Source organism: Pomacea canaliculata, linkage group LG10 (assembly GCF_003073045.1).
Source record: "Pomacea canaliculata isolate SZHN2017 linkage group LG10, ASM307304v1, whole genome shotgun sequence".
Lineage (NCBI taxonomy): Eukaryota > Metazoa > Mollusca > Gastropoda > Architaenioglossa > Ampullariidae > Pomacea > Pomacea canaliculata.
Genome location: NC_037599.1, coordinates 3,418,399 through 3,440,276, shown reverse-complemented (window position 1 = coordinate 3,440,276; position 21,878 = coordinate 3,418,399). Strand labels below are relative to the sequence as shown.

Below are 21,878 nucleotides of genomic sequence, written 5' to 3'. Positions count from 1 at the left end.
CTGATGCAGTCCTCCAACTTCCTTTTTTGGACAGCATTCTGCCAAACAGTGTCCTGTTTTGTTTTAGCCAGATGAGCCTCTCTTTCCAAATGCACTGTATATGATGCATGTGCAGAAATCACATTTTTTATCATTTGATCACCGGGGACCATCTGTATGGCTCTCAGTCCTCTGGCCCTTAAATCATACTTAATAAACCCAATGGCTTCAACATTTTTAGGTGTAAGGTTGGTTCTGTCTTTTTCAACAATGTCATCCATAATATTAAAGGTTCCCGCTGCCCGGCATTTTATTCGCTTCCAGTAATCGTTTTTCTTTGAGTACGGATCAGTGACTAAACTTATGTTGGGGACGATACGAACATCGCCAGTGAAAAGACAGTTAAAGGTGGAAACACTGAAAGGACTTTTAATTGTGAAGTGCAACTTTGACAGCAAAAATTCAAGAAATCCTTGTGAAAAAATGTATGACACAATCTTGCAATGACTGAAACTTTACAAGGAGATTCACGGTCTATGAAATAAGGTTTGGGAGCAACAGCCCCGCAAGATGACGAAGGTGCCGGACCATTATTGGCACGATAATTTACACAGCGCCTCACCTGCACGTCCGCAAAGTTGGCTGAGCGGGAGATAAGGCAGGAATATTTTAATTTAAATTTTAAACACCGGTTTTCTATTTTAAATGGAATACTGTAGTGGCGTGGACAGATCTGCCGTTGAAAGCATCACTACTCGGTAAAGTCAAAGGAAAGTACCCCCCTCCCCCTATTTATCGGCGTTCTTTGTCGGTGACGACAGACTCATCGGCACGCGTCCCGCTTTCGCTCCCGAAACGTCTGGTCACCTTACCCGAGGTCATCTTTCTGACTTATTGCTAGCTGTGTTAAACAAGTTGTGACAAAAAAATTGATGATCAGAAAACGCTTCTAAGTTCTAATGAAGCAAATTATTGAACCCATGTCTCACGTTAAGCCCGACAATAATAACAAGCAGTTTATTAAGTTGTCGTCACCATATTATTTCGCTTTAAGAAAAAACCGGTACTGTCACAGACGGTGGGAAAGGTTACAAACAATTAAAACACTAAATTCATGCGTTATTTCGCGAAATTAATCCAGCCTATCTAACTGTATATAAATCAGTGCTTCCGGCATCATATCAATATATTGATACACGTACTCCATTACCCCGGCCCCGCGCGGATGGTCGGCCCCAGGCCCCGCGTGGTCCTAACGCCGCCTCTGCCTATTACCACTAGCGTATGGTATCGTTCACGACACGAGAAATTTTCGCTTTTTTATTCATAGTCCCTGGTCCTTCGTAATCAGTGAAAATTTTGAATTTTACTTTCCGTCCCAGTTCCGTCCTGAGATTTTTTCTCAGGACGGAAATCCGTCCCCCGGACGGAGAACTCCCATCCCTGCGCTCGACCATTAAATACACACAGGCAACCCAAACCATGAAACCCAACTGCTTATTAACTTCAGTAAACCCATTACTGTGCAGCATGTTATACCAAAAAAACAACTGATAAACACGGCAGCAGACGTCCGCGCTGTGACTATCTTGGCGACAATGAGCAGGTCCTGCACAGCCCACTTCACGTTTATGAGCCACAGTTCTTACTCTGGCCACCGCGGACATACAAGGTGTCTTGGATAGTCCATGACAAAGTGTCATGCCGTCACATGGTCTAACCAGACCAGCTTACATCGCTTCATTGTTCCAAGTAGAGGTTAGTGGTGTCCTAAGAGTGACTTGTGCTTCATACAGTCATTAGTTTTATCTGTATAAGATTTGGAGCAGCCATCTCAAGCACTTGTTCTTTGATGCCTGGATCGGCGAGCAGAAGCGATGCTAAACGAGGTGTAGATTGTACTTTAGAGTTATGACATGGGGCTGCACTAGACCATCCAGCCTAACCACTGTTGGGGATATGTCATCTTTGGAGAGGATGGTCAAGTATTGTTTAGCTCTGAGCCGAGCCCCATTTATGTTGATGTCCAGTTTGCCATTGGCCGCAACTTCATTCTTGCCGGTCTCCATAAGAATTTGCTACTAGTTGGATTAGTCACCTCTACTAATCACTATAACCCAGTCTATTATTTTGCCCAACATATTGGGATTTTCTTAATGCTAGTTTTGTTTTTATAAGGATTTGAGTAACATCTGTATAAAAATGCATTCTCCCCCTGAAAGTGTGCATTCAAAATAACTAACACAGAAGCCTCTTTGTAACACCAGAGAAAGTTTTATTCATAAAAACTATTTGGCAGCTACAGCCGATGAAGCTGGGGCAGCAATTTTGCCTCTGGGCTTAGGTGTTGTGCCCTCACGGAATCCATTTCTGGAAAACAGTTCAAATTATAGTTTAGTTGAGGTAAATTATATACACACTAAAGACTGATAGGTATGCTGAAGGAAAAGCAAACCTACAATGAACTGAAATGTTTAAGAAACAATGCACATCGTCAAGAACATGGCGTCATTTGATACACTAAAAACAGCTTTATCTAGCTATTGGCTTACAAAGCTCTGGCAGTATCAGCAGACTACTCATTCTTCTTAAATAGAAGATTCCAAGATATAATACTTGAGTCATTTGGTATGCTGTAAAAAATAAATCTGACAAAACATTCTACAGCACAAGGGCCTTCACTGTTTAGTTGTGGTAAGAGGGTGCACAGGACACAAAACAAATGGCAAAAATATTCTGCCTTATGATGCCAAAGAATGATAACGAGGGGAAAAGCTCCTTTCTTAAAATGTCTTTCTGTCAAGACAGATGGTAGAAGATTATACCGCCATGCAAGTTTGCCATGTACAAGTGATACTGTTACACAGCCTTAGCCAAGAATTGATCAGCATGCAACTCTGTAATGGAATTCTGTGAATGATTAATGAAACTATGTGTAAAGATGTTTTTGAAGACCCCACTTAGCTCCCCTATTATGGTATGTGCCAAAATATATCAATACCCATGCAGGTGTATATATTGCCTATTCAAACCTACCAACAGGTTGGTGCCAGCAACAGGCTTTATCAAAAGACAAACACAAAAAGACATGGACTCCTTTCTTCTGGCAGAAAAACAGCACAAAATGTGCAATACGTATGTCAGCAGTTGGTGTGATGGACTGAAGTGAGTGGACTTACCTAAATCGACGGAACACTTTCTTGAGGTATCTCATCCTACCAGTGGCAGTCGTCCTTCGCCTTTTGGCTTTCTCACTCCAGTTAACTGCAAATTTAAACCTTCTTGATTAGGTTTTTTAATTATAAATCTTTAAGGTGCAGGGCACCATACTTGCCAAAGGTACGACACTGTGTGTCGTTTTTTTAAAAAATCCTAGCTTATAACTGTCAAGCAAATAGTAACAAAATGTAAATGCGTCTGCACAGTTCAACTGTCACATTCTTCCGTGTACAGAAAATAGGTTAGGTACCTATGCTGACTTCTCTGAATCAGACTAGACCCTTAAGCACACATATTCCAACAAATTCCCGCACTATCTAACAATAACAGAGGTTGGGATCAACTTTTACTTATCAATAGATCACCGATATTACTGCTGCCTTTTAGCTGGAATGTGGAGTAGTCTAAATAGTGCTTTTAAAATGATCATTTTTATCAACCTACTTATTGCGATCATTATTTGTTTCTCATGTGAACACAAGCATACATTAAAACAAATGTTATTAATTAATAATAAACACAAAGGCAAACTTACACTTCCTTTTCTTGGGGCTGGGGTAGCCGCAAGAAGAGCATGTTTTCTTTTGAATATGGAAAGAACGACGTCCACACCGACGGCAGTGAGTGTGTGTCTTGTTATGCCGCTTTCCGAAACTGGATGTACCCTTCGTCTGTAAAATAATAAGAATATACTTCAGGACTACAGCACGTTTTCTAGCGTCAAGAGGAACACACGAAAGCGGTAGCCGATATAAACAAATTCGAATAATAGCTGTCAGCCTCCATCCTTTTCAAAAATATATCAATTGCAATCCCTGAGAATCGGTGTTTAAACATACATTTTAATTTTTAGTACTAACAGCACACAGAAAGACAAGATTAGCAAAGATTTTAAGACATGAAATATTCCAACGTACCATTGTGATCCAGCCGGATGTTGAAAAGGACAGGAAGACTCGTTTTGGATCAAACCGGAAACCTCTGCTTCACATGCACACTGAGTTGTAGCAACAGTCAACTTCCGGTTCCACGTGGAGTACGCTACGGAGGCAAATCCACTATAAACGTGACACACCCACTCCAAAATAAACATGTATATGAAGGCGTTTTTGAGATATCACCTTCACAATTCTCAACAGTTCAAAACGTTGATAGTTTTCTGCCTACCTGAACTGGACTTCACTATATATTATTCCCAGAAACTTGTGCCATTGAATTGTCATGACGCAGGTAGCTTTTTACACCGGGGCTGATCATCAGCCGTATTGTAAAAAGTCGTTTCTCAATGACGTTGATGAAAAGTATATAGATCGTGATCTACACAATATTTTATCATCAGTGAGAGATCTTCTTTCACAATACAAAATGTACAGCAGGACGAGTGAGTCGCAGGTTGTGTCCGGAGGTCTCCAGCAGTACATAACAAATAAGTTGAAAAGAAAAGATGATCGGAGCCTAACTGACCGACTGAAAGCTCTGTACCTACGTGATGATACAGTACAGTTTAATCTCAGGGGAACAGAAGTGGATCAGGCCGCAATGTTCGACTGTTTGCCTGTAAGTACAGTGACAAAAACATTAAAGTATATGAAAAGTGCGTATAAGGTGCACTCAGAGCAGGTGTAATCATCTGTGATCAATATATATGACCTAATGCACACGCCGTGAGTCCTGTATCTGGCAATGTAATCGACGGCACCAGGCTTCCTTAGTTTGAACTTATTTATGAATTCTGACCTATGCTGCTCTTTTCAATCGATCGAGTCAGAAAGAGATGTATAGAAAAGAGAAAATAGATAAAATTGTAATAAATTGAGCATTGCTAATATTCAAACATGTTCAGTACCGTTTGCTAGACAGCCATCCACAAATTCAGTAATGTGATTTGTATGAAAATTTTATCATTTTTTCAAATTTGACTTTGGTGTTGAAAGTTCTGATTTTAACATATAGTGGCAGTAACAGTAATCCCTTCTGCAAAATATAATAGCTGATGTAGGTGATCACGGAAATATTTCTGTAATGAATGGTATTTCCTGTAACATAATATAAACATACATATTTTAGATAGTCATTACTTTGAATGCTAAAACAAAAATATTAATTTCTCCAGTCACCATAATTTGTCCTGTTAGGACTGTTTTGGACTGACCTGGTTTTAGTCCCATCTGGTTCTCTGGGCTTGTTTTGCCAACTAATGAATATGGTTTGTTTACTTCTTGTGTCTTGTGCAGATAAATGTAAAACTTCACATTTTTTCCTTCCTTGATGCCCACAGCCTGTGTTTGGCATGTGGCGTTTGTAAAAGCTGGAACCAGATGCTTTGGGATGAATCTTTGTGGCGTCACCGACTTGAGGTAGATAAGCACACCTGGTCGCAAGTGACGCATTGCACCAACCCTGAGGTTTACCAAGAGGCTTCCTCTGAGTGGACTTATAAAGAAATGTGAGCTGCCCTTTTATTAAAAGTAAGAGGACAATTGCTCAAACTTGAAGAGCAATTGTTCCTTAATAGCTAGCATAATCTCTGGTATTATTTATAAATATTTTGTGCCAAGAAAATCACTTTCCAGGCTGCATTTTGGGTTTAGGTTGATTTAATTTGCTTACAACAATGAGGTCCACATTGTAGTCTGTAAGCAGAAGGCTGACCATGCCACACCGTTTCTGCATAATCTCCTGCATTGAATTCAAGATTTTTGTCATGTTGTTTATGCCCTTGCCCCACTCTGACTGAGCTTGCTGCCATACCAACCTTGCAGGTCAGTTTGCTCGGCCCATGCCAGTTTCCTCTCTGTTCCACGTATCAGACTGGGAATATTCAGCCATCGCTCTTTCTCCTTCTCCGGCCCCAGTATTTGGAATGGGCTGCCTCCATCTGTCCACACAGTGGAGTCAGCTCCTGCCTTCTGATCGAGACTTGAAACATATCTCTTTCAGAAATACCTACAATAACTTGTCTATCCTGCTGTCCTTTCTCCCTCACTTTCCTATCTCTGCATTCCTTCATGTTCTTGTATTGCAAACCAGCATGTGTCGGTGTATGTTGTGCTTTATACTTGATTGTGATGTCCACATCACACAGCCTCTTTCCTCACTGCCTCTTGGTCTAGTGAAGCACATCAAGCTCACCTCCCATGCAGGGAAATGAGATAAAGCAAATCCTGTTATTATTATTATTATTAATTTACATCTCAGGATGCATAAATTAAGTTTTACCACAACTGCACTTCAGATAAGACCATGAGAGGTGGTCTAAAATACAAACTGCTTATCATAAATTTCTTCCATTATATTTGATGCAGTTAATGTATTCAGTAGTGTAGCAAATTTTGTTTCCATAACTACTGAAAAGAGAGTGTAGAAATGTACCATGTGGAGCAGCATACAATTATTATTCAATAATATTAATGTAAACAGAAATTTTTTTTATTTGCTATAAAAGTGCATCAAGTGATTCTTTCTTCTGTGTGTTCAGTTATCTGCGTTGCTCTCCTGATGTAATAAAGAGCCAGAGGGGAACTAACTCCACTTTTCATCAGGTGTCCACAGTCCTTAAATACTTACTGCCTAAGAAAGTTCCTAAAGCTGCCATGTTTGGACCAGGCCTGGAAACGAGCACAAGTGGCATTGTTCGCAAGATGCTGTATGAAAACAATGACAACTTTACACGCATTGCCATGTTTCCTGGACAGTTTGAGGGTTAGTTTTATGTTGCAAAAAACTTTCTGCATGCTGCCTGTTTCTTGCAAATGTGAAGCTTCTTTAACAGAATGTCGGAAACCATTTAGTTTGTATGAAATTAGATACAATGTATCATTTGTTGAAACTTAGATCTTGATTTAGTTCTGTTTATTAACATGCAACCAAATCTCCATTTTAAGTCTCACAATGAGAGATCAGTCAATACACCAGTGACTGAAAATAACACACCCCCACCCCTGTACCATACACACCTCTCCCACACACGTACACACACATTCTCCTCAGTCCCTTTTGCACGCAAGGTCTCTTTGTAGAGGAAATGCATTTTGCTTGATTTCATCGCAGAATTTATTTTCTTTTGGGTCAGGTGTTGGAGCTGGTATGACCCTGAAGTTATCAGATGGCCATCAATTTCACCTATCTGTTTTGTACTCTGCCTCAAAACATGAGCGGGAAAACCAACACCAACAGAACCGACTTGCTCGAAACCGCATGCTGAGCCAGCAGCAAGGTGCTGAAGCAAGTGATGCGGTGACCTATGAACTTCAGCCAGCCCTCCAGCAGCTTTGTCATACACTTGATGCTTTCGTCTTTGTTGTAGATGCCTCAGAATCTTTGGAGGCAGGTAAGGTGACTCTTTGTGCTATAAAATAATTCTGATTTTTTATTTCCCTTTTATTCTATCTTCTACACAGAGTTTTTAGACAACAAATTTATTCAGCTGAGCATAGCATGAACTTGATGCATGTTATGAATCTGAGGGAAATAAAAACCTGACATGACTTGTAGTTTGGGAAGTGTGGAATTTTTTTGTAACAGATATTCTCCTTGCAGTGTCTGCTGGTAAGGCTGAACTGAGAGCTATGGTACAAGAGCGGTGGGCCTCTCCCAGAGTACCAGTGCTTGTGCTTTCTTGTGTTCCCACTGCAAACTCATCCAGAATTCCTGCAGTGGATGTTATGCTGGCACTAGAACTATCTTCTTTCACAAGGCCATGGATGGTGCGTTGTAGCTATTAAACTTGCATATGTATGTATCTGGGTGTGCACATATGTGTGCTTACACACTTATATTTACTTATTAATAATGTTCATCATAAGGTCACTTGACACAGCTACAGTAATTTCTATGTAGTACACTTGCATGCCAAAAGGAGAAGTCAGCAAAAATGGGAGGGACATTGACAAGCAGAATTAGGGGTAGCAGGGTGATGCAAATATACAAATATGTATGTGTTAGTGTGTGTGTGTGAGAGAAAATATATTGTGGACAGTTATCCTTTCAATGAGGGGAATCAGTAATGCAAAAAATATGAGATCAGTATTTATCAAATTTTACTTGAGGTAATTAACCAAGCAGTTCAAATATGAACAAATTTGAATCTGAAAAGTCACGTAAAGGTTAGACATTGCTAGCAACTTATTCAGTTTACTCAAACGCTCTCTCTGTTCCAAAAGTTGGGGTTTTGGGGGAGAGGATGTATTTTGTCATGAACTATTGTTACAAAAATCATTAATAATATGAAGTTAATATGTTATGTCATGCATTTTCAGGTCATTGACTGTGTGACTGAGAACTTGCGAAGTGTGGACACTGGAATAGTCTGGATGATTGAAATGACACAACAAAAGTGAAGCCTGGTGTTCAAAAATTGAATGTTTTGTGCACTCCTTTATCTTCACAATTACAGGGATGTAAATACATGGACTGCAAGTCTGCGGGAACATATCATGACAGTGTAATAACTGCAAAGTTAAAATCAGATTGCCTTGTCTTAAACTGTGATAAAAGATGATAGGATAATAATTAAATGGTGCTGTGTTGAAAGACATTATTGTGGGACAAGCAAAGGACTTTCATAAGCATTCCAGTCATGGAAAAGTGAACATTTCTTTCTTGAGGACTTGAAAACTTTACAGACGTGATAATGAAGAAATGCAAGATATTATGATTTAAATGTAAAGATTTGACCATGGACGTGTATTGATGGACTGATGTCTGTACGCTGAGACTCACTCTTGGCCTCTTGCGAAGTGATCCACTGTTAGTCTCGGTAAGCCGTAACAAAGAATGTGAATAAACAAGAAGCTATGTCGTTTAATGCCTCGTTTTAGTAGTTGATCTGAAATGCGAATAAACCGGAAGCTTACTGGTATGGAGCCTCGTTCTAGCAGTTAAGTGAAAAAAATCATCTGCCAGCTGTCCAGGGGATATAAGTTCGTGATTTGACTGTTGTAGATGCAAAATCCTGGGCAAGTTGCCAGAGCAAGATCATTGCTGTACTGCAACCATTTTACTTGCCTGCATAGATTTTATCAAAGGTCTTGTGGGACACCAATGTCTTGAAAGTAATATTTATTAAACTTGTTTTTCTTACCAGTTTATCATTTTCTACTTATTTAGGAGAAAAAAAAGTTTGAGGAAAAATTACATCAGCTGTCATCTGATGTGTCCTGTAAGACAAAGGTTTTACCAACTGATCCAAGTTTTGGGAATTTGTGTCTCTGTGAGGATAGGGGGCATTGGTGTTTTACACCGAGCCAACAACTAATTAAGGCTATATTACAACAAGGCATCCAGCCCTGTAAACAGATGCCACATGCAGAGAAAGAACAAGGTGCCTGAGACAAGAACTGAACCCAGGACAGTCAACACTCACGGTATTGGTGATAGGTGCTAAACATTGTGCCACCAGATAGCCCCGGGGGGAAGGGATCCCGAAGGGTTGGTGGTAAAAGTTTGTGTTGTTTTATAGAAAAATATACCCTAACCCATCTCCATAATTTATATAAATTTTCTTAACATGAAAAAGGAAAATGGAGAAGACAAAAAATTGTTAAAAATGCCAAAAATTAAGAAAATGTAGCATGTAATTATATAACCACCTGAATTTTAATCTGATGTTCATGCTCATGGAAAAAAAAATCAGGTTACTCAAAACCATATTAATGACACTAATGGGGAAAAATTACAAGATTCTAAAACAGATATTTTTGGAGTATCAGCTATGGCAAAATTTATAATCATAATCTACTTTTAAACAAAGACTTACACTTGCAAGCAAATGAGACAACGAAGAATTTAACATATATCATTTAATTATAAAAGGCATCAATTTAAAAACTATGTGCTTGTGCACTTGTAAAGGCAAGAAAAAATGGGTTGGCAGTGATTTTCCAAATGCACATTAATCATGCTTCAGTAAAAAAACAATGAAAATAAAACCAATGGCACAGAAATCATTGTCATGGCTAGTTAAAATGCTTTGGGCAAGGTTTACACTACCATATTTGGGAGATGAAGCACACACATTTGACAAAAAAGTTAATTTACTGTGCACAGAAATTATTTAAATGCAAGCATACACATATTAAACAAATGAGCACAAAATATTCTTGTATGCTAAAACATACCCTCCTTATTCATGCTGCTAATTCTGTATAAAAAACGATGTGAGTTACTATGTTCAGACTGTCCTTTTCTGACCATAACCATGGCAGACATAGCATGTGTTCATAGCGACTCAGCTAAAGACATCCCTAAGGGTGGTGACGTTTTTTTTATAATCAAACAACAGAGTAAAAGTTGTAAAATGGTAAATCAAGCCACTCTTTAAAAATTTTCTTATTGCATGAGAAGATATAAGCACAGACTTGGCATTCTTCCTATCCTCTCAACTATCATTGCCATTATCATTTATGAGTAACAATTGCAGCTGACCTATTACATATTACAGCGCCAGTGGCAAGTGAGCTAATATGTACTTTCATAATAACGGCTCAAAAATCTGGCAAAATTCACTGCAAATAAAATATCTGAATTTGGTATTATAAGCAACTTGTGCTTGTCTAACTATCCAAGCAGACTAAAAAAATTTTTAACTTGACCACCCAATAAGATTATATTTAAAATCTCTGGCATTCAATTTCAGACCTGAGTCCTATGGTTAATGTATACGATTCTTGTGATCGCTCTCTCTCTCTCTCTTTCTGACTCTCTCACCATACACACAAGTTCATAATGTTTTACAAATAAATAAATACGAGTTTTTAATGTAGTCTTATGAGAAAATGGAAATAAATTATGAAGGATGAAACAACTGTCGGTACATCTCTATCCGGGTGAATTTTTTGGTCACATTTTCACATTGGTTTTAAAAAAAAAAAAAAATATTTCTTCTCATTGATAGAAGTCTTTTCCCTACTAAGAATGTTGCTTATTGAGCTGATTTGGTGGACAGTGATGAGCTTATTAAAAAAAACTTCCTCCAAAACTAGAAAACAAATCCCCACCCACCAACCCCAATGAAAAATCTGTAGGAAGAATTCAAAAGTGAGGGTGAAGTAGAATTTATGATGTGCCACAATGTTTCAATACCTGATACTGCATGGTACCAGTTATCACAGGTACATATTGAACAAGTCACTTTTATAATACTGTCTGAATATTTGAAACTGTTCCAGTAAGAATGCTAAACTCAAAGATGTGGAAGCCATTATCCGTCTTTTCAATCAGCAGGAGCTAACATTGCCTTCAATATGACGCTTGCTGCGAGATTCTTTGCCCTCTTTGCTGGAACAAGACAGAAAAACACAAGACTTTATTAAGAAAAAGTCAGAAGCAAGCATTTTTGCTCCTGTTTAGGATCTGGGCTATGCTATTTAAAATTAGTTTAAGAATTTTGCATGTTGAGCTACTACCCAGAAAACCAGACAATACACAACAGCAGTTCTCATTCACAAACTATGATCTTCATTTCTTCGCTGAAACACAACTGGGCTGCACTGGTAGCTTTTATTTTAGTTAAAGAGAGATGTCCCCTTGCCATACTGGCTGGATGGTGACTACTTTCCCATTTCGGTTGTTTTTGTTTGTTTGGTTTTTTGGGGTTTTTTTTGTGTAGTGCTCTGGTTTTCTTCCTGTTTGGCATCTGCTGAATACTGTTGATCTGTAATAATTGCATTGCCTGCCATTTTTCTGGCTGTTTTCCCGAGTCTGTCCACGTTGTTTTCTTCATCATCTAACAGTCTTGTATCCATGTTGACTTAGATTTTTCGTTTGCTGGATGAATTCTCCACTTCCCTTGTTCAGCATTTTCTGCTCGATGGACCATTTTCCTTGTAGCATTTTCTCTGCTGCTTTAGATTCTGGATGTACATGAGTCAACAAGCATGGACTTAATCCTGCCTCCTACTTCATTTATTTTCTTCAATGCCATTGTGTTGTGACAGTCATGTGTGTGCCAAAAAATAGACAAGCATGTTATTTTATAAAGCGCACTGAGGCCACCTTGATGGAAGAGAAAGGCATCATAATAATTACATTATTATTTTATTATTGTTATCAAAAGGGAAAGAGCCATGCTTCAAACAATGACTAATAAACAATAATACCAAAAAAAGAAAAAAAAGTGGAATCAAGATTACCTCTTGTGGTGTCGGGACTTGCGTATTGCTGTGGTTGAGATCATAGGCTGAATTTTCTCACGGAAGCTGTGATAATTTCGCTCCAGTTCTCGCTGATACTCTCGCTGCTCATGAGTGATCAGTGATTTGTTCTTATGCAACGAATCTCCACATCTGAAGACAAAGTCACAAAAGGTGTCACAAACATGCAAGCAAACCATGGAAAATACAGTGACCAAAAACAGTGATTAATCACTAAATGGATCTTTATCTCTCTGAGTAGCTATCTTGTGGACAACATAGATTTATGAACTATTTGACGCTAACAATAATACGATCTGTAAACCTCTGAGGAAAGAAATGCTCTGAGGACACCATTTAGTGCAAATAAAAATGTGATGCCTTCAAAAATTCATGTCAGCCACTGCACTCATCCTACTTACTTCTTAATGAAGTCCTTAAAGCAGAGTCGCAGTTTGTTGTGGTGACGGCCTGGCACTTGCTTGCCTTCTGACACTTCTGCTAAAAACACAAGTGCTACCTCCAGTGGCCCCTATGCAAGAAAAACATCAGAGATGGAATTTGTTCACTTTCTTGAAGCATAAGCAAAATAAAAATTAAACTGCAGTGGTTAAATCATCAAGTAATAAAAACAGCAGAAGACAACACTTGAGAAACTGTCAAATTTCACATCTACAGCTCTACATCATCACCTGGTTGACTGTGGTGCCAATACAGCCTTGAAGCACCATCTGTAGAATCTTTGTGTCCAGTGGCTCTTGATACAGTGCATGTGCCAGTTCTCGTGTCTTTTTCTGTATGTCCTCAATGGCGACTTCTACAGGAGATAAAATGATCTGAAAAATAGGAGTAAAGAAGCACCACTAAAGACACCCAGAAACTGACACAATTTACAAGAAAGCAAACAGTAAAATGCACAAAAAAAAAAGGGGTGGGTTAGGGTTAACAAGCATGTTAATAAGGTGACCAGACGTCCCGCATTTGGCGGGACAGTCCCGCTTTTGACCTCGTGTCCCGCCTGAATATCGGGCGGGACGCCCAATGTCCCCCTTTCTGGCTTTCTGGAAGTCCATCAAATGTCCCGGTTGTCTTTAAAAATCACTTTTTTCGGCGTTTTTTGACGGTGACGACACCATCATCGGCACGTGTCCCGAAACGTCTGGTCACCTTAATGTTAATGGGAGGAAATCTAAAAATAAAGATTGGGATAACTGAATGAAAGGGGAAAAAAGCATAAATTAGTGTGGATGACTGTTTACCTGTTGCCTCTCGACGACTGACAGGCGTGTCTTAATGTATGGGAAGGAGTGGGATGTGGTGAGAATTGTCTTTCTCTTGTATTGTTCATGTAGCTCCCCATGTGCCCGTCCATCCAGAGTGAAGGGTGTGGCATACATAAAACGCTCTGCAACCACATCAACATTGTTTACCACAATATTTATATCAAGCATAACAAGACCTCTGCTTTAAAGCACACACACACACAGAGACAATATAGAGAAAGATTTTATTTGATGTTGTAGGACCAAAGAGCAGAAGTAATTTATTCAGTAAGTGAATTCAGACTCGCCTAACCAAAACAGTGCAAACAAGGTTAACTCACTCAGTTTGTAGTTTTTGTCAAAGAAACTGATTCGGTCCTTGAACTCATATGAATCAAAGTATGGCTCCACATAAGTGATTTGGATGTATGCCTATTATTAAAACACACAGTAAAATACTATTTTAATACTTCCAACCTTCAACAGTATGAAAATAGGGTTCATACTTAAAGGTCTGGTAGGGTGCAAAATTTCTTTCTAATTAATTGGGCAAAGTTCAATGCAAAATACTAATCCCAATACTAATACCAACATAGGTGAATATCCCTCCTCCCCATTTTGTTCTCCAGATACAGGTGCACATGTCAAGGTCAGCAACACAGAGGTCAGGTTTGTGTATGAACATATTTATGTTGTGAAGGTCTCAGACAATAGGAAAGAACTACTACCATATGTCACTAAAGGTTACTTTTATACAAATGCAGCATCACAATTTTCACCTCTTCCCAGGCAAGAAAAAAATTGCACCCCACTAGATGTTTCATCTCTAAAAAGTATGCATAATGCAGTGAGCATCCCAGACATCTTCCTTACATTTTAAAATATATAAACAGCTTTTTTCCCAATCATATTTTGGTCAGAAATACTGTGCAAAAAAAAATATATATATATCTACCTAAAATTCAATACAAAACTAATGAGAATAAACACAGAATAATTTACCTTCTCAGGATCAAGTTTGTCTTTTTCTACTGTATTTGAATCTTTCACAATTTCCACAAAATCATAGCCAAAGCGGTCACCATAGAAACTCTACCAAGGGAAAAAAACCAGAATAGAAGAAAAATCAACAATAAAACAATTTATCAAATGTCTTTATACCCAAATCCTTTATTCTTGTCACACTTTACCATGAATAAAGATTATTAAATGTTGTATATGGGTAACAAACCTTGTAATACTGACCTAACTTTGCATAACAAAACTGATATTTCTAAAACACACATTTCTGGTAAGTCAAATAGTATAAGCTTAAATACACTGCAGATACAACATTGTGAATGTCATGTACCTCCAGGCGATGTGATATTTCTGGAAGTTTTGTGATCATCTGTTCCTTGTAAATAAACTCCTCTCCATCCAAGTCCCCAAATTTACTGCCATAAAAACCTACTCGAAAATAGGTTCCAAACACCCTTTTTCCTTCCTAGAACACACATGCCATAGAAAAACATACAAACAACTATGATAAGATCTGTTGTACAAAGATGACAAAGATGACTTTATTGTTATTTTTTTTCCCAGGCTAGACAAAGTTTAAATATGACATGCAGTGTGAGTGTTAGTATTAATGCCATCCATTTATTCTCTAAGCCTCATATTGATGACACTTTCTGTTTGCAGATTCTCCGCAGGTTGAGTAAGGTATCTATTCAATAATGGTATCCACACATACTATCAATCACAAGCAACCTGGTAATAAGGAAGCTACAGTCGAAGATCACCACATAAGACTAAACAATTACAGTACCTAACACAGACATTTTATTAAAGTTTCTTCTTAATGAGAGATCACCAAAAAACTGATTTTGGTTTGCTGAAAAGTAGATGTTATCTCTTATCTTTTACAGTGCGATATAAAAGAAAAAAAAATTAAATAACAAATGAGCAGGATGTTAATACTCTTAATGTTAATACATCTTGCTTGATGTCTGTGCAGTCATAAACTTCCTTGCCTGTCTGATGATGTTCTGAAAAGCCTCCATGAGCTTTTGGTGTACATGGGCCAGCTTCTTGAAGTCCCGGTTGTGTTCATGGATAGGCATCACGATCTTGTACACTTCATTTACTGCTTCATACATTCCAGCCTAAACAGATTTTCAAACAGCAAACCACAGCTGTTTAAAATATTTACATCACATCTACACCAACATCCATCGCTATCCTAAATGATCAAAGAAACAGACTACAGACTCACATGGTGGGTTAATTTTGATAATGCCAACTGAGACTGACCATATTGAATGAGCTTGTAGCCTGCTCCAGTAGACCCACGAGACCATTCTCTGTAAAGTATTTGCCTGTACAGATACCTTCCTCATCAGGTGACACCACATCATCAGACACAGCACTTTCTTCCAAGACATTTGGTGTTATTTTCTATTTGAAGGGGGAAAAAAAAGAATAAATAACAGTTTATTCACAAATTAGAGGATTTATATACTGCATGACAACTGTTCAGTACAGTGAGCTAAATGAAAAAGCTTCAGCTAATGCTGACATTTGTAACTTAATATAAGTATTTGACACTTACACAGATATTCTTTGATAGCACGCCAATCTGGATTTTAAGCTAGGTAACTTAGCAGTATCTTGTCACATAAGTTTTTTAAGTAGTTATTGCTAAAATTCAGAGAATGAGATAAATTCCTAGTACTTTTAGATGGGATGGTCTTGTTGCCAAATCAAACAGCCTATCAGCTGGTCTGTACAAATAAACAAGCTGCATATGAAACTGAATATTAGATGCACATTTATAAAATATTATTAGAATGTTTAACATTGCATAAAATACCAAACAGTGGGGAGCAACACTGTAGCATCCAAATGTGCACATAAGTGTTGAAGGAGAAAAAAGAACAAATCTCTTTTCACCTGAAAAGCAACACATCCCACAGGGAGATATGGCCGATCTTCTATCATGTTGAGGTATTCTGCTACAAGGCCAGCTGCATGTACAAGACACTGAGCAGCTTCTGCATGGTTGCCCCTCTGAAACCAACATTCACCTACATTAGTGAACAAACATTTTATACACACACTCCAGGTTAGCACTCTCCACTTACATCTCCTATAAAAAAAGATCTTTCAACACAAGCTACATGTCAAGACCAAGCTTTACATTTGTCTGGTGTGGATGTGTATTCACTAGAGTATAGAAGTATATATAGTTGTGTTGCATTTTTGCTTAAATACATTACAGAAGTGTACACAGTAATGCTGCACAAAACAGAATTATCTCTGTCATCGTTACCCTGAAATGACACATTCTTCACAAATGTGTTCATTTTTCCATGAAGCCTTCATACAGATGCTGGTTTGCAGCTCTGGCAAATACAGCCAATCTACAAGATTTAAAACCAGACTCACTTCAGATGCCTCTGCATCTTCAGAGTGCATGAAGAACAAGATTTTCTTTAACTTTAGACTATATCAACCAAGGGTGGCGCCAAAGACAGACCTCGCTATGTTTGCCAGCCATGTTCTGTAGCCATGTCAGGCGTAAGTCTGGGGAAGTTTGGTAACCCTTGGCAATGCGGTACATCAGATCCAGCAGCATCTCTGGGTCCTCCTGGAACTCTTTCATCTTGACAGTGTCTGACAGAATCATGTGCAGGTTAAAAACCAGATCCCGCACCTGGAAGTTAATATGATTGGAAGAGATGTGAAAGAGAAAATTTTTTCACAACATTAAAAATCTTTCCAAGTCCAAAGTCTACATCATTTAAAAAATAGAATGCAACATTCTACATGAACCTGTGGGATTTGAAAATAGAAACCTCAAAGTGTCATGGATTGAGGCTTTGGCTTTACAGTAATTATCACTTGGCCTATAATTTCATCCAAAACACCAGTGTCTTCTGCACACCTGTTCAGGAAATGTTGTCTCTTGGAGCTCCACATCAGCTTCTGCATAGGTGAGAATTGTCTTGAGTGACTTACGGAGGTATTCCTCATTAAAGTCTTGATTCTGGCCGACAAGTGAACTAAGAGACATTGTCACCTGCATCTTGACGCGTGCAAAATTCTGCAAAGACATGATAAAAAAACTATTTTTATGCAAAGAATATGTTTCATCACATCAATAATCACTGGCATCTAAGACCACATGCACTCTAATGAGGGCAAGATTACACTTCTTACATACACTTTGTATGCAAAAACATGACTTCAGATGGATAAATTTGTCACAAGAAAATACCCTTGTTTCAGTATTCCCCTATATCCCCTCCACCCCCCTAAAAAAATTATAGTGACTTATGTTGTAAGCAAAGGAAAAAGTTCTAACAATCTATCCAATAACAATACATGTATTCTTGAACACTAGTTGAAATACCAAAGACTGTTGGATATTGCGTATTATAACATTTATACATAGATTCACACACTTTTTAGACATCATGCTTTAATGACTATTTGTTTATGCTAAGAACCCAACCACTCCTTCACAAACATAGCATAAAGGTCCTACTTAACAAATATGACCCATGTTTGGCAAATTTTTTATATAACTATCATGTACATACTCTGTCAAACTTGGTCAAACCTTTGTCCATATTTATCTGGCTATGAACAGTACTAAACAATGTAAAATACTCACATTGCCAAGCTCAAAGTTTTGTCTCATCAGAAGATAGAGTGATGCTGCTGCCTGTGAGCGGGTGTTGCTGATGGGAGCACTGCAATGGCGCAGCAAACGCAGACACAGATCAGCACACTGTTCTGTCTCTTCTTCAAACAGCAGATCCAGGAACTGCAAAAATGTCCAAAAACCAACCTCCACACTAGTCCTTAGCTCTTTACAGTTGACTAAAATGTACTGTCAAATACATGCAAGAAAGCCTAAGCTGTCAAGAGTTAATCCCTCTTCTGTGGAGGAATTTCATTCAGCAATATGCTACCATATGCAACACTTGCAGGAGTTTGCTGACAGGTAAGCTGACAACAAGATTATACTGGAGTGAGCAGTGACTTCATAATTTGCTTTCCTGAGCAGTGTAGTTTATTATTTTACTAAAGGTTTCTACTGGGTAAACTTTACTTATTTATTGGGCCATAGTTCTGTTTACTTGATCATGATCTCTCTCTCTCTCTTTTTAAACATGCGTGCATACATGCATGTGTGTTTCAAGCAGAAGGATGACACTCATTAACAGGTGGTATATCAATATCTGGGTGTGCGTGTGCACACAAACACACACATCCACAAGTAAACACACACGCATATACCTAGCCATGCTCTCGCCTACCAATAACTGCATGTAATCTTCCTATACAACGTATGTCTGACAACTGTCAGAAGATTCCTGTCTGGAGACAAGCATCAAATACAGCAAATATTCCTACCTTGGTAACAAGGGCACGTTGCGTTGCAAAGAGGTTCTGTAGAACGAGGGAGCTCTGATTCAGTCCCAGCATATGCAGGAGTACTCGAAGAGCTGAACTTAGCAGGGGCTGCATCAGGTCTGATGCTTGTGCAATCTGTCAGACATAACAACAAAAAAATCACAAGGAAATGAAAGAGGCCATCACCAAGCTGGTTAAACGCTTTCTAGAAAAGTGACAATGACCAGGGCTGGTGGTTGACAGTAAATATTTGAGAGAAACAGACCTGGATGTTATAGCAACTGTAAAACAGGTTTCATGGGATCTCTTTTAAAATGAAAAAAGTTAAAATAAATAAAACGTGTCTCCTCTCAGTCTCACTGCAAAAAACCCAACTCCTCGCACCCAAAATCTATCCATGCACACCAAGCATATTATGTAGATATTGCTGGGGAATATAAATGAAAACTTTCCAGCCTGCACTAAAGAGACTGTACCTGTATGATAAGCTCGATGGTGTCCAGGGTGATGAGGCTGACCTCAGCAGCAAGGTTGCCTTCTACCTGTGTGTCCACCTCCTGTTCCTGAGACCTGGGGCTAGAAAAGGAAAGAATAAAATCACTCCACCTCCTTTCTGAATCTCTGAGTCTACCAACTTCCTCTCTTTTAAAGGCAAAGAAGCAATGATGTGTTTCTGGCATAATCGTGAAGAGAAGACCATACTGTGTTCTCAAACTGTATGATAGTCTCAAACAATATTTATTCTGTATTTCATCAAAAAACAAAACTTCCAAACAATATAAATTTAAATGTTATCTACTAACTCCCTGACATCAGAATAAATTGTCATCGGAATAATTTGCTAGCCCTTACAAACAATTATCTTTTGAAGAGCACAATCTTAAACTTTCACATGGGATCACACATCTTCTGTGCAAATCGTATCATTGGAATAAATTTATGTGAAGCTTTGCAAGAAGAAATTGTGATGGGCCTTACAACTTACGAATATTATTTACATGACTTACCAGACTAACAAATTGCACAAAAAAACGGCAACACACACAGTCAAAGATTTAGCAGCAAAACTGACCTATCCTGAAGCTCCATGGAGTGGCGCCACTGCAGCTGATCTTTTCTCCATCTCAGTCTGGACCCCCCACTTTCCACTGGCATTAGTGGAGGAGTGCGATTTCCTGCATATTTACAGATTTATTTTTACATTAACACATAGAATGCCATCAGTTTGTAGATAAGATACTTCTACTGGCGTTACCAATGCAATTTGGTCTTTCTTTGATAATTACTGTTCAAACCACTTGACACAAAAGACAGGATTCATGAGTTACATAAATCTCAACGTGTACAGCTTTGTCTTCCTCTTTCTACACAAAAGTACACTAGCATGCACATGCACCCACACATACGCATACCTGCAAAACACACACATATATCTGAATGCAGAGAAAGAGAGAAGCATATTATTATTTGTGTGAGCTATCTTAAAAGAATAATAAAACAAATTAAAATTTACTCAAAGGATTCAGACCTGGAAACCCTGACTGTGAATTCTGCCGTCGTCTCATCATCTCTGTGCGAGCATTAACCGTGCCCAAAATAGCCTCTTCCAAGCGGGACTTCATGTCAACACTCTTTTTAATCGTCTGCTGTGAGTACTGCGCCAACATCTTCTTGCCCTGTCAGATTACCAGAATCAATGTCAGTCTCCCAAAGTCATACATCACTTGGTGGTATCAAAACATAATAGGAATATTTCAAATTATCTGCTACAGACAAATGTTTAGTACAGACTTCCCTAACTTGGGCAACATCATCTTCTGGAGCCTCTTTTCCTTATTCATTGACAATTTTGAACTGTGTGTATTGTTAGGAAATATAAACCTAATATTATATTACTTCTTTAACAGCATTCGCCTCATAGTTTCATTCTTTGTTCCTTTTTTGTTTTAAGGTTCAAAATAATGCATAGATGTGTCTGCATTCTTATCACACCAAAAGTGTGTGTGTGTGCATGTGAGATTGCGGTAAAATATGTTCATTTTTTTCACATTTCTCTTTCTCTTGTAAATATCTGGTGGCAAAAAGCATAAAAAGTATAAAAAAAGTACACATTAAAGTTGTCAATCCATCTACCACTTCAAGTAGTAGGTTTACTTATACATAGGTTTTTTTTTAATACAAGTATATGGGTAGCCTGGCTTAGTAGAGCACTAATACTGGTAAAAATTAGAGAAAGATGCAGTACTAATTAAAATGTTGCATAATGACTGTGTGCATAGATTCTCTCCCATGCTAACAAATAATGTTTACAGTATGCAGATTTTTTGGCAATGACTCATTATTGGGAAAATTTAAGAGTTTATTGGGAAGGGAGGGGACAACACCAAAGAAACTACATTCCCAATTTCTAACATATGTAAAACCATTAGGTCTTTGTGTTTCTGCTTTTTTAAAATTAAAAACTGTCTATTTTTTAAGGTTTAACAAATTACTCCTGGTATGAAACCGGCTTTGCTCTTTTGGAATTTTATCCAGTCAAAAGGTACAGAAGATTGCATAAAAATCTGGCATCAGTTTATAAATCTCTCTGGTCTCACCTCCACCCACCAAGCAGGGAAAAAAGGGACCATGACTCAGGTAACTAAACTAGCTCCTATTACCTTCATGGATCAGACAATGAACATACAGAAGGAAAACGGGAGCATCATCGGGGTAATGGTGCTAAAACTTTCACTACACCAAAGGATCACTGCTGTTAATGCTTTTCTTTTCATATAACAGGCGGAAACAAGGATGGGATTATCAAGGATCTGCTAATATTACAAGAGACAACAAGGGGAAGGCTTCTCATCCATTTTTCTGACGCCAAAAAGATTAATAC

The 21,878-nt window shown here is 38.3% G+C and overlaps 3 protein-coding genes across 4 annotated transcripts in view; 1 reads left to right on the top strand and 2 right to left on the bottom strand.

The window, feature by feature from the left end:
- Positions 1 to 2,233: 2,233 nt before the first annotated feature.
- On the bottom strand, positions 2,234 to 4,241 carry LOC112573617 (60S ribosomal protein L37-like). The gene is made up of 4 exons (XM_025254152.1): positions 4,116 to 4,241; positions 3,734 to 3,869; positions 3,159 to 3,243; positions 2,234 to 2,349 (listed from the first exon to the last, which is right to left on the bottom strand). The coding sequence occupies exons 1-4, from the start codon at positions 4,116 to 4,118 to the stop codon at positions 2,268 to 2,270; spliced, it is 306 nt and encodes a 101-aa protein (XP_025109937.1). The 5' UTR covers positions 4,119 to 4,241; the 3' UTR covers positions 2,234 to 2,267.
- A 150-nt stretch (positions 4,242 to 4,391) lies between these two features.
- LOC112573616 (F-box only protein 4-like) lies at positions 4,392 to 8,998 on the top strand. The gene is made up of 6 exons (XM_025254151.1): positions 4,392 to 4,755; positions 5,433 to 5,644; positions 6,677 to 6,900; positions 7,271 to 7,528; positions 7,738 to 7,904; positions 8,457 to 8,998. The coding sequence occupies exons 1-6, from the start codon at positions 4,420 to 4,422 to the stop codon at positions 8,535 to 8,537; spliced, it is 1,278 nt and encodes a 425-aa protein (XP_025109936.1). The 5' UTR covers positions 4,392 to 4,419; the 3' UTR covers positions 8,538 to 8,998.
- Positions 8,999 to 9,983: 985 nt separating this feature from the next.
- LOC112573613 (dedicator of cytokinesis protein 7-like) overlaps positions 9,984 to 21,878 on the bottom strand; it is a 39,760-nt gene continuing 27,865 nt past the window's right edge. For both annotated transcript variants that reach the window (XM_025254141.1, XM_025254142.1), the window contains 18 exons: positions 20,526 to 20,673; positions 20,070 to 20,172; positions 19,474 to 19,573; positions 18,998 to 19,132; positions 18,252 to 18,404; positions 17,520 to 17,678; positions 17,112 to 17,288; positions 16,526 to 16,642; positions 15,887 to 16,030; positions 15,607 to 15,738; positions 14,943 to 15,077; positions 14,594 to 14,683; positions 13,933 to 14,023; positions 13,589 to 13,734; positions 13,022 to 13,165; positions 12,752 to 12,861; positions 12,330 to 12,482; positions 9,984 to 11,475 (listed from right to left, as the gene is read on the bottom strand). In XM_025254141.1, coding sequence (XP_025109926.1) covers positions 11,415 to 11,475; positions 12,330 to 12,482; positions 12,752 to 12,861; positions 13,022 to 13,165; positions 13,589 to 13,734; positions 13,933 to 14,023; positions 14,594 to 14,683; positions 14,943 to 15,077; positions 15,607 to 15,738; positions 15,887 to 16,030; positions 16,526 to 16,642; positions 17,112 to 17,288; positions 17,520 to 17,678; positions 18,252 to 18,404; positions 18,998 to 19,132; positions 19,474 to 19,573; positions 20,070 to 20,172; positions 20,526 to 20,673 — 2,298 coding nt within the window. In that variant the 3' untranslated portion in view covers positions 9,984 to 11,414. The remainder of the gene's footprint in view (positions 11,476 to 12,329; positions 12,483 to 12,751; positions 12,862 to 13,021; positions 13,166 to 13,588; positions 13,735 to 13,932; positions 14,024 to 14,593; positions 14,684 to 14,942; positions 15,078 to 15,606; positions 15,739 to 15,886; positions 16,031 to 16,525; positions 16,643 to 17,111; positions 17,289 to 17,519; positions 17,679 to 18,251; positions 18,405 to 18,997; positions 19,133 to 19,473; positions 19,574 to 20,069; positions 20,173 to 20,525; positions 20,674 to 21,878) is intronic.